The sequence below is a fragment of the Mesoplodon bidens genome (genome assembly GCF_964165515.1).
Source record: "Mesoplodon bidens genome assembly, chromosome: 4".
Lineage (NCBI taxonomy): Eukaryota > Metazoa > Chordata > Mammalia > Artiodactyla > Ziphiidae > Mesoplodon > Mesoplodon bidens.
Genome location: NC_138160.1, coordinates 126,286,421 through 126,299,226, shown reverse-complemented (window position 1 = coordinate 126,299,226; position 12,806 = coordinate 126,286,421). Strand labels below are relative to the sequence as shown.

The following is a 12,806-nucleotide window of genomic DNA, read 5'->3' as shown; positions in this document are numbered from 1 at the left end:
GCTCATTGGCTCTAGAGCGCAGGCTCAGCAGTTGTGGCGCCTGGGCTTAGTTGTTCCGCGGCATGTGGGATCTTCGCGGACCAGGGATCAAACCCGTGTCCCCTGCATTGGCAGATGGGTTCTTAACCACTGCACCACCAGGGAAGTTCCTTCATATTTTTTAAAAGGAAGTTCTTTAAATTAACACAAGGCCTTTGATCTTCTCTTACACTTTGATGGCAGCTCCTTTCGAGCCACAGCTCTCTAATCATTGCTCAGGTACCAAATCTATTCTATGGAGTCATTCTTTGGTCCATGTATTGCCTTGGAATTTTGTGATTGTATCCTATTAGCAAAGTGATTCCTCACCATCTTGAATTCACCTGCTCTGAAATCTAGAATCAGGAAACTCTAAGAAGGCTTACAGAAGCAAAAATAGATATTCTTAAATCTAGATTCTCACCACATGCCCTTCAATTACAGGAAAGTTCTTATTCCATTTCTTTCTTCAGACACAGTTTGAAACATTCTTACATTCACTCACCTAATAATAATTGAGCAGTTTCTATGGGCAAGGCTCTATTTCACACACTCAGGACCCAGCAGTGAATAAAACAGACACATTCCCTGCCCTCAGGGAGTTTACATTCTAGGGATGAGAAGGAAGATAATACTTAATAATAAATTAATATATTATGTGGTGAAAAAGTACTGTGAAGATAAATAAAGCATAGAAGGGGGCTAACAGGTGACAGATGGTATTCTCTTGAATAAGGGTATAAAATAAACTCCCTGAGATCCGGGATATTATTATTATTGACATCTGTAGCACAGGGTGAATACTCTGTGAGTATTGTGAGAATGAATGAATAACAGTGAAGAAGAGAGCCCAGTTAGGAGGTTACTGCAGTAGTCCAGGTGATAGCTGAGGGTGGCTGGACACAGAGAGAAGCTCTGTAGATGGAGAGAAGAGATCATAGTGTGTATATATGTAAAAGACAGAACCAATAGTATTTCCTGACAGATTGGATGTGGAGTGCAAATTGGATTGGACTGAAGGAGAGAAGTCAAGGTTTGGATGATGCCAAACTTTTGGTCTGAGCAACTAGAATAAAGTAGCCTTGACTGAGGTGTGGGAAGTCTATGGATGTGGTAGGTTTGGTGGCCAAAATTAAGTTTCTTTGGGACCATAAAGTCGCTCAGTGTCTCCCTCTCCCTCTCTCATAGTTTCCTGAGATATCTAAAGCCAAGTACTGCTGTGTATCCAAGGAAAACCATTCAGAGTCATTCTACTGTGGAAAACATCCATGCCGGTTCCACTCCTCACTCTCTTGGCCAGACACAGAGGCATCCTGTGTTGATCACGGCCTTTCTTCTTATTCCTTGAATAAGAAAGCCACCGCCAAGGAAGGCTTTTTTCTTCAAACTCATCTTAGACACTTGATTTTGATTTAAGAAAGAGAAAGATGATTGAAGGGGATGAAAGAGGGAAAAAATAGTGTTTGTTGTACATTTCTGCTGATGGCAACAGCTTGAACCGATTAGTTGGTTATTATGCATTCCTGTGCATGGCTTTTCACAGCAGTCTGATCCAGAGAAACACATCACAAGTCCTATTCTGCATGGCTTCTTGCATGCAAGCCTGACCTCAAAGAGATTAACCAAGTCTTGTAATTTGAAACAACAGACACACACAAAATCATCAAGTGATCAAAAATATGGTATAAATCTATTTAGTAGAGAGTGTTCTGGATTATAATGACAGTAACAGAAGAGATAATTAGGATGCAAAGAAAGGAAACAAAAACCCGACAAACCCATGAAATTAAAAAAAGGAAGGCAGTGGTATTTCTTTAGGATTGTAAATGTCCCCTATGTACCTTTTGCTTTTCCTAAGAAGAACTTGCAAGATCCTTTCAAATAAATTTGGAGCAGTTAAAACTATGGGAAAGGTTCAGAGAGACCTCTGCAGGGTTGCATAGTATGTAGTTAATTCTCTTTTTACTCTGTTCTAAATATAATCCTGCTCATTTGCATGCCAATCCCCAGAATGCTTTGTAATTTCACAACTCTTGGCTAGTGGTCTCAGCACTTAAGCTTTAAGAACAAAGCGAAATGTTTAGGGCGTGCCTTTCACTTCAGTCTTTTTTTTTTTTTCTCCCTGTGCTTTGCAACAGAGTACAGGGAGGTGACCTTTGCTTTGCATTCATCCTCCAAGAGTATCACAGAAATAAAGTGGAGAATGCTGTGGACTTCTGTGAAGACTGCATTCAGTCAGTCTAGTTACCCATGAATAACCAGCCACTGGATTAACTCGAGAAGGAGTGTTTCAGGGGGGCTTAGTCTGCCGTTTGATTAGGTGACCAGGCTGGTTCATTTCAGGTTTATGGAAAGCCCAAGCTGGAGTATTCTGTACCCTCTTTCTGTGGATGCTTTATATAGCTTCTCTATTGCAAAGGAAGCCTTCAAATTAATGAGGAGATGTTCCGAAGTGTGGTCGGTGGCCTGCCTTGGAGAAATGTGAATTCAAGATCTCTAAGACAGACCTAGTCATGCTCCGTGATATCTACAGAATTTCTATTTAGGGAGGATTAGGATCCACAAGGGGGTGTGGTGGTCGTGGGAGACTTGTCTTTAGAATTTTTGCATAGCAAGCCATTTTTGTTGTTGTTGTTATCCAAGTGGTATATTTGGGATTATTTTTTTCAGGAGAGCTGAGAAAGCTCCCCCATCCGACCATCCCTCAGCCCCGAGCCACAGTGGCTCCTCCAAACACGCCCCCCTTGGCCGTTTATTTGGAGCGGGTAGCAAAAGGATAATATATTCCAGCACCGAAAGCTCATGTTTTTGCTCCTAATAGCACATTGATCTCTGTCTATCAACCTTGCCTAAAGTAAACTCGGCATTGTGAACAGCGCACACCACCAGATCGCTCACAAAACCCACGGCTGCGCAGTAATGTGCCAGGGCGTTTGGCTTCTCACTACAGGTGTTTTCTACTCTTTACTCACGGAGCAGCGTTAATGCTTTTTCTTCGATTCTGAGAGCCAGACAGTGGAGTTCCTTTAAAAATTCTTTTGAGAATTATTTTTACAATACAGAGAACGGCTGATGGTAGCTGACACGGTGCCCCCTCGCAGCCCTCCGAGAGTGAGGGGTTGCTTCGCATTTTCTGATGCCTATTTTCATGGTCTCGGGATAGCAGCGGCCGGCCAGGCTGCACAAAGTCAGCCCAGTTCTCGGCTTTCTAAGGGGTCGCGGCGGCTGTTTACACACCCAGCGACCAGCAGAGGCGGCGCTCGGCCTCCGCGGTAACAAAGGCAGCTGCCGTCGCATCCAGCCCGCGCGGTGGCAAAGGAGAGCGGGTTCCGGGAGGGAAGTCCAGAGCCGTCTCCTTTCTGAAACCAGGGTGGGGAAGGTGGGGAATCGGATCACGGGCAAGTCGGAGGCGTGGGCGCTTTCCCGGGCTGCGGCGGGGCCAGGAAGGCTACGCTGGTGCTTCTCTGCCGCCGACACCAGCGACTGCAGCATCCCCGCCCCGAACAGTCCCTCGCGCCCCCTGGTGGCGGTGGAGCAGGCTGGCTCCGCTGCACTCGCAAGTCATCATAAAAAAAAAAGGAAGAAAAAGTGGGTGAGGCAGATGCAAGGAGGAAAATCAATAGGGATAAGAGAGAAGAGGGAGGAGTCGCGGATCAGCCATTCTTGTCTTACGGGGTCCCAGCTGGCACCGCAAAAGAAAGGGGGAAAAAAAAAAAGCCCGGGCGTGAACGCGAGTGGAGGAGGGTGTGTGTGGGGGGGTCGGGGGTGAAAGGGGGACCGGGGAGATTTACTATTGTCTCTGGCAGCCGCCGCGGGAGCCGGGGAGGGGGGCGGAGGCGAGAGGAGGAGGCGGCGGCCGCGGCCAGCGCACCATTCGCTCCACCTGATCTTGGGGCGCTGTGCGCTGAGGAAGGCGCGGGCGAGCAGGAGCAGAAGAAGGAGGGAGGGAGGCAGCTGCTGCAGCCACAGCCGCCACCATGTCCTACCAAGGCAAGAAGAACATCCCGCGGATCACGGTGAGTCGGACGCCGCCGTGGCTCGCTCGCTCCTGGCTGGCTGCACCGCGGGTGGGGGCGGCTTGGATCCCGCCGGCTTCCCTGGGCTGGTACCCGGGGAGGGATGGGGGCCCGGGGCCGGGGCGGGGGGGTGGTGTGTGGAGAGCGGTGGTCAGTCCAGCCGGCGCGGCGGGGCGCCACCCAGACTGAGCGACCCTGGGATTTGGGGAAAACCAAACAAAGAGGAAACCCAAACAGTGGCGTGGAGAACTTTGGATTATTTATCTTCCTTTCCCACCACCCGGTAGTTTACAAATAACACTGGGGTCTCGGCCCTCCCTGGACCCCCGCGGCGCCTGGGTCGTCAGTGTGTGCTGCCCCAGGCGAGGTATGTTTTTTGTAGAAGGTTCCTTTTGGCGGGGCGGGGTATGGAGAGATGACACCTTTCCCCAGGGGTACTTGGTAGCCCGACCGCGCCCCTCTCTGAGCTCCAGCCCCGTGGCTCCCCGCCCCCACCCCCCGACCCTACCACCCCGCGACGGTGATGGGATGCCTGGACAACCGTCTTCACCTTGGCCACTCCTTGCTTGTATTCACCCCAGTTCATATTTCGGTGCATCATACTCGGACTGGACAGCTAACGTGGCTGTAGTGAGAATGACCAACTTGTTTTTGCCCTTGGTGCATTTACATTTTTTCTGTCATTTCTCCCCCTCATCCCAAGAAAAGCCTGAGTTTTTAGAGCAGATTTTAGTTTGCGGTGGCAGGCGCACGCTGTGTGCATGCCGTGTCCAACTGCCATTGTGTGCAAAGCCGAGCCTCCCGCGGCCGGCGGGTGTCAGATGCCCTGGGCGAGCTCTAGGGCGGGGTGGAGAGGAGATGTGCCATAATCAGGTACAGAAGCCTCATTTTCGCTGGCGTCCAGCAAGCAGCTCTCGAGGCAGAATACCGCTCCCTGGTGCGGAATTCCTCCAGGTTGCGCTGAAATGACGCCTCGAATGGAAGGGACATACGACAGGCTGGAATGGGCATTTTCAAAAGGGGGGCAAGACAAAAACAACAGAAAACACACTGTCATTTGTTAGTTGAGCACGAAACAGTGCGGTTGTGCTTTGTCTGTAGTGAATGGGTTGTGTGTGTGTGTGTGTGTAGTGTGTGTGTGGTGTGTGTGTAGTGGGGGAATGGGTGGCTACTCCATCTTTGCAAGACGAACAAAGGAAGTGATCAGCTGGCCCCTGGTACAGCTGCCCTAGGGCAGTGCTGTACCTGCTACTGTAGTTCATTTGCCCAGATCCACGAGGTTTTGCTGTGGGCATGAGTCTCTTTGCACTTGCTGGGTTAGGCTTGGAACAACCTGATTGCAGTGCAGGACCTTCCCCTCTGCAGGCAGGAGGAAGCTGTTCTTGGCTGTAGTGCACTTTATTGTCAAGTGGTTTATTTCTATGGCAGTACCCTACCTTTTTCATGCACCTGAGCTTCACCAGACACAAGTGTGCCCCACCCCTACCTGCTGTCCACTTGGTCCTAGGGAAGCAACACTCCCCAGGGGGATAGAGTTGGGATGGGTAGGGATCCTTTTGCCAGGTAGAGGCATTGGGTTTAAGCCCATTCTCCCTGACCACTACCTGATATCACTGACTTCACATTATTGTAAAAGCATATAGTGAGTCTTTTATAATACACAGTATTTTCTCAGTGCCAATTGTCTTTGCAAAGAGCTGTGGATGGTATTTTTTTTTAAAAGCTCATTGAGACAAAAGCTCAATTTTTATACTTATTTCTCTAACTCAGGAGAGATGAACCTCAGCTCTCATGCTATGATGTGTGGAAGTTATGTTGCATATATGCCACTTGCTTTATATCCAGTGTGCATTTGCCAGTTCTCCTGTTTGGGATAAGCAGAGAACAGATTATTTTTTTCTTCCCAGTCTGAAGACTGCAGTGGTTCTTCTTATGGATTCAGCCTATGCTATGGCATTGAGAGCCATGCCCATTCTTCTAGGTATCACTTAAGCCACCTTTAAGGAAAGATACAGAAATTTAGCCCATATGATAACAGCCTTAGAAGCCCCTGTAAGTGTGGCTGGGCCCTAATCCCAGGGCCAGGTTTGCAGGGGGCTCCCTTTTGTTCCCGCTTGGATGCTCTTCCCTGGGGTGCATCCTTCATTTTCAGTGCTGCTTCCATCCTTTCTCTGCGTGTGGGGCGTGGTGCTGCATAGCAGCCTCTGCCTTGAAGCTGAGGCTGTGCCTTTGGCAGCTGTGACGGGAATGGACGGTGGCTGTGAATTTCTTCCAGCCGGCCTGACTTGCATTCATTGTTGAGAGGGGTATGGGCTGGGGAGAGGCAGAGGGACATGGCAGGATGGGAGTGTGGATCCTTGGGGGCAAGGAATCCATTTGTTGATTTTTCTCATGCTTTGTTTTTGTATTTCCTTGAACAAGAATTCTATTTGAGAACAAAACAGTGCTGTAATTTTTGTACATTTGCAGGTCCATAGATGATTACGGTTATGGGTTATCTACATACTACCAGGGGTGAGATACCCTTCCTAGGTATAGCGAAAAACAGAAAAATACGGACACAGGTCTATATATACAGAAAATATGTTTAAAGATCTAAATAGAACATATGTCTCCTGCTGTCAATTCTAGTCCATTTTTTAAAAAGGTAAGATTATGGAATTTGAGTTAAGTTTCCTATCCTGTCTCTATTCCATTCTGTGAACTGCCCCACCCAGTAGCTGGCATGTCACTGTAATCTGAGGACTGATGGGGGCAGTCTTTCTTGCTGAGTACCTTTGCCTCACAGGCACAATTTGGGGGACACAGGAGGGTTTTGTTTGCTTATTTTCTGCTTTTCCTTGTACCTCTTTTTGCTGCCCTCCTGAGAGTAAAGCCTTCCTACTACCCTGTGTTTATTGGTTTCCTGGAAGGGGTTATTTCTCTGTCCCTGGTAGAATCGGCTGGGGCTTTCCCTGGGAGTAGCTCAGGCCTCAGATCTCATTGTTCTCAGGTCACCTACCTGAGTAATCTGCATGTCCTTACCCCAACACTAGCCCTTGCTTCTAAATGGCAGAGATAGCAGTTTGGGTGGCCCAGCCAATCAGAGCAGGGACCTGGTATTGTCATCCACCTCTGTCTCCTCTGTCTCACACAGTGCCTGGCACATAGATGCCTAGTGATGATTGGTGAAATCAATAAATGAATTAAAAATTGTTCCTACTAAGAACAGCTCACACCTACTGAGTATTTTGTGTCAAGTATTGTGCCTTATATGCATTGTTTCATTTAATCCCTCAAATCAACACTGTCTGAGAGGTACTAGAGTTATCTCTATTGTGTAGATTATTTTCTTCTGCCCGGGGTCATAGATATAATAAGTGTTTGAGGCAGGACTCAAAACCTCCACACCTGATGGAAATCAAAGTGCATGTCCCTCACCCGCCGCACCGGTCTTGGTGGCTCGGCCCGTACCATCACTATTATGTGGTGTTAGTAGGGAAAATGGTTTAGATCCTATAACATGGTCTCTCTTACTTTTTACATTGAATAAATGTAAACTTGGGGGATGGTAGCTGACCATCTCAATTCTGCAGGTAGAAAGTTTGGCAAGTCATTGTATTCTTCTGAGATAAGCTACAATTTGAAGCTGACTGCAAGAGTGGGTGGAGATCTAACACTTAGGTTCCAGTGCTTTACATGTATTCTCTTAGCAGGGTCTCTGCAAAAGCCCATTTTACAGTTCAGGAAATTGAGACCTAGATCGGTGAAGTCAGTTATCCAGAGTTGCACACTGAGGATTTGAGGCAAAGCTGGAAATCAAACACAAGTCTTGTCTGACTTCACAGCCTCAGCTGCTTCCCAGAGGTACCTGCAGTGGAGATTTTGAAAGCTGTGGATAAAGAGCTCCAGAATTCCCTCTAGGAGACAAATCACCGAGAACTGGCTTTTGGCAAATACTAATTGGATTTCTGTAAATACTATCTTGCAGCTCATGCATTTCTGCCACATTGAAAGTTGGGGTGTATGTGTGTGATGTTTAGGATTGCTGGAAGACACCATCCTCTGGCCAGAACACCTGGAGAGTTTGGTTTAGGGCACATAGTCAGGACACTGTGATCTCATTTGAAAGGTGTGATTGTGAGCATTGTGGGTGCCATGGGAATTTTTCACTTGGGAGGAGAAGTAAAGGAGCTATGTGAACTGGAGGAACACCCAGATCTCTGCAGCTGTTGAACTGGAGGCCTTGAACTAGACTAGAAACTGGGGAAGGGACAGGTGCAACTCCTTCCCTGGATCTGTGCCTGCCTTTTGCTTCAGTAGGTGTCACTTTGGATTGGGAGCTAATATTAGGAGATGAAGGACCAGAGTTTGGGAGACCAAAAGAAGAGATGTCACCCAAAGCCAGCTTGATCTGTGTAAGGCATCTTGGAAGGGAAATTCCAGAGAAAAGACAGAGGAAAAATATCAAAGACTTAGGAATGGAAAGCATCTTAGATATCTGATCATAGAAACCTCAGCTCAAGCCCTGCCTGGGGTGTTTGTTTGTTACTTTATTTTTTGAACAGGTCTGTGGTGATTCGCAGCCAGGTTATTCCTCTTGCTCAAACCCTAGCAAAATGCCTCAGGTGGATAAAGAGAGCTCTGACTATTAGTAGCTGTGACGGAGCCAGCTGGACACTTGGGGGAATTCTGGAGGAATTGATTTCCTGAGAGGATTCAAGAGTCTGTGTAGTAGAACTGTCAGTTTATAAATAAAAATCCACCCTCATTATCTCACCGGGATGTTGAAAGGCTCAGATGAAGGAGTGACTGTGGACAGTGGTCTCTGAACCCCGAATGCATGCAAGATAGGAAACACTGATTTATTTATAAAATCTTAACTACTTTGGAATGTGGAAATTAATAAAGGACAACTTACTTGACCATGGTCTGAAGTAGGAAGAGACTACTTTAGGGATCAATGTTTTAATACAAGTTTTCTAACACAAACAAAAATTAACGCAATGTTATACAAAAACTCTTCTTTTTCCTGCTTTAGTTATGTTACAGTATTTCTCAGAATTATGCTTGTCTTTAATTTCTGACACGCTAACGAGGCCATTAGACTGCCTTTGGACTTGGATACAGAGACTCTCCCTCAACCTAAATAAAGGGCATTTTCCTTATTCAGTTGAACTACATTGCTTTCAGTCCTAATCAGCTTCTAGCCTAGACTGACCGCAGATTATGGATACCCTTTCTAGCAGTTTCTTCACAACTCACTGTTGAATGGCTTTTTCTCTGTCCTTTCTCCTTAGTTAGGGAGAAAAAATGATTTGAAAAAGATCCAAGAAACTCTTCATATCCTCAAGGGCCCTCTCTTCTTTACCCATTGACATATTTCATAGAACTGTTTATGTCTGCTTATTTGAAAAATCACAAAATGTTTACAACAGTTGGAATATCTCCCTAGGAGGTAAATGTACCTCCCTTTGATTAAATCACTGCTTCTAATCATAAAGAGACTGGAAATGTAAATATGCCATCACCTCCTGGAATGGATGCTAATCGGAGGACTGGACTGCTCCCTGGCCACACCCTCCTCAAATCAATGCTCTTCTTTACCTTTTCCCCTATTTTCTGTAGCCAGAGGGAAACAAATAAGAAGGACCCTGGACAACCCAGAGAAATAGGCTCCTCTGTTTTCAGACTCTTCTACTGTGAAATCCCCCTTTCATCAAATTCAATATGTATCTATTTCAATATATGAAATAGACCAAAAAAATAATTTGTTGGAAAAGGGTGAGCCCCTCAACTTGGCCTCTTCTTTGGCCCTAGTCTGTATGTGGAGTCTAGTATAAAAACGACTTCTCTGGGGGAACATTTCTTCTGTTAACTAGATTACAGGGGACTCAGTGCTTGGAGTAAGGATAGTGGAGCTATTATTTATCGCTACCATTTCTCGAGAGCCTTAGTGCAAATCACATGGGTTATCTCATTTGACTCATGACGGCTCCTATGGCTATAATGGTTAACCGTCATTCTGTGTTCTGGATAGAGGCTCAGAGAGATTAAGTAACTTGACAGAAGTCACACAGCTGCAAAAGTAAGATCCTGGCATTGATCCCTCCAGAGATGAGTTAGTTTCATAGGCAGGAAAGCAGTAATTCCATACTCACAGGTGACTGTCCCCACCCCCTTGCCGCCAGCTAGCCAGACCTGTTAGCTCAAAAAAGGGAGCCAGTGTTCACAGGGTGGAAGGGGTAGGAATGGTCAGGTCAAACCTTATCACATCACCACTGGAACGACTGAGTCCATGTCCTTCTAATAGTGGTTCGTGCGCTGCTCTGCCAGCTGTCTGAGTTAGCTTCTGGCTCTTTTCCCCAGGAGCATGTGTGTGTTCAGGGTGGAAATGCAGATGCTCTTTTTCTGCCTTGCGTAAGTGCAGATCTGGGCCCAAGGCCCCTTCTCACTCTCTGTCCCTGTCCTCTTCCCAGACATAGAACGAGCCAGGCTCTCTGTTCTCCTTCAGCCAGGCCGGGAAACAGGGGACACACCCGGCACTCTAAGCCAGATGGGGGTGCTCTCCTCGGGAATGGTCCAGGAACGAACGGGAACATCTGGAACTAAAGGGCACAATTCTCTTGGCTAAGTTAGTCTTTTTTCCTATGGACGGGCTGCACAGTGAGCTATGAAGGATAAAATGAGTTTTTATTTTTTAAGAGAGGGGTTCCTCTGACAGGTAGAGCAAAGGAGCCCTCTTGTTTGATGACACAGGGAAAGGAAGAGCGCCCTGGGTGGAGTGTTGGCACATTGCAGTTCAGGCCTGCCCTTGCCTCTAATTTATGTGTGACTCTGGGCAAACCCCTTATTATCCCTCTCAGATTCTGCATCAGTCAAATGAGGGCATTGAACTAGATAATCCCCGAGTCCCTGCCAGTGCAAAGGACCCTGTGAGCCTTTATTTTGTCTTCTATTTTCTCCTTAGATCATGGTCAGCCCTCTGTACTATGTTCCAAATTTGCAGAGAGGAGTTCTGATCCCTCCCCATTAGGGAAGAGAGAGCAGTGAGAAAATGGATGAGGGCAGTAGTTGTTGGCTTAAGCTCAGTGGGACCAGCCAACATCTGTGTTGGATATAAGGGTCTTTGGTTGTTTTTTACCCTTAAAATCCTAGCCTTTTTCTCATTCAGAGAGTAGACTTGGTTAACAGGCTCTGTGCAAGAGAGCAGTGGAATAATGATGTTTGATAGGTTCTTTCCTTAGCAGAGCTTTAGTATTAAATTAAATGAGTATAATTAAAATAATACCACGATTCATTCGCTGGAACGTACAGTGTCTCTTCTGGATAAGGCTACCATTGATAAGGGCACAAAGGCAACAGTTGCCCCAAATCTAGACTGGTCAAACAAACAAGCAAACCAACAGGGAACAGCTCCGAGTCTATAGATGCTCCGCAGGCTCTTTTCACTTGCTTTTGCCAATATTTGAAATGCGATGGCTCCCATGCAATGGAAATAACTTCCCCGCAAAGGCCAAATAACGCCACGGATGCTCCATGAGGTAGGGATGGTTTTTTGTTTCACTGCCACTGAATCTCCAGCACGTAGCCTTTGGCTGGCACATACGAAGCCCTCTATAAACATTTGTTGAATGAATGGGTACATTTATTTAACATTTACCTTGCAGGAATAATGCAGGAATAATTTCAAGGGAGAAAATGATCAGATGACCAGAACGTGTGTACATTTGGCTTCTACGTCATCCTGCCTTTCACTGACAACTTTCTAGAATATTAACTTTTAAAAGATAAGGCTTGGCTCTAAGAAACCAGCATGGGCTCACTGGGCGAGGAGAAACATGACAGCGCTTTAGCAGACCAGTCAGCGTTCACTGTAGTCCAAGACCTGACTGGGGCAGATGTGCCAGGGAGTCCATCCATCATTTGTACTTCTTCCTTCTCAGGCCTCCACTCCTCTCCTTCCAAATTCTGCATCTGGCCTCATTTTCAGTCTCTTTCAGGGACCTACCAGGGTACTTCTTACTTGCAAACAGATTCATCGTTTCTCTTACTGCAAATGATTTCAAAGAATTAATGGAGACCTTTATGTCCTCTTTCAAATAGAGAAAACTACACGACTGAACCAGGATCTAACAGAGATCTTAACTGATCTTCTGGGCTTTCTGCCTTTCTGCCAGAAACCACAAGTCATTCCAGTTGTTAGCAGCCAGTAGATAGCCTAGTATGCATTTGCACAGCGAACTCCACCTTTCAGAAAGCTTGGCTAAGGAGCAGCCTGTAGTTCCTTCTCATTTCTCAAGTAGTGTTGGCCATTTGAAAATGGAATGTTTTTGTGCTTGAGTGTGTTTTCCCAGAGATTTCCGGTCCCTCATCCTATCGCGTCTGTCAGCTTTCTCTGGGCTTGCAGCTATTCCTGTTATTAGCTTTTATTCTAAAATTCATTTTTGGTTTGAGGGATGGGGACAGTTAAAGCACATTTTACCAAGCTCATTTCTGACTGTAAACTATACAGTCGATGGTCTCAATACTCTAAGTGTCATAATAATCACTAGATCTTTTTAAGGGGAGCATCTATAAGGGAAGACCAAGGGGAGAATTAAATATATTCATGGAACTTAAAATATTGCATTTGAAGTACTATGTGTATTAAAATGTGTCTTATAGAATTAATCATGTATAATAATACCTTTTTTCTATTTTTGATTGAATAAATATTTTATTGGCCACCGTCTCTTTGCCTAGCAATGTGATGCTTGTCGCAGAAGCATCTAAAATAATGATAAGAATTAA

At 46.1% G+C, this 12,806-nt stretch overlaps 1 protein-coding gene across 2 annotated transcripts in view; it reads left to right on the top strand.

The window, feature by feature from the left end:
- Positions 1–12,806, top strand: part of DPYSL3 (dihydropyrimidinase like 3) — a 114,925-nt gene that overhangs the window by 44,587 nt on the left and 57,532 nt on the right. The window contains exon 1 of one of the 2 annotated variants that reach the window (XM_081233591.1): positions 3,872–4,034. The exons of the other annotated variant lie outside the window; for it this stretch is intronic. Coding sequence (XP_081089717.1) covers positions 3,996–4,034 — 39 coding nt within the window. The 5' untranslated portion in view covers positions 3,872–3,995. Of the gene's footprint in view, positions 1–3,871; positions 4,035–12,806 lie in introns of those variants that run through there. 2 annotated transcript variants of the gene reach the window in all.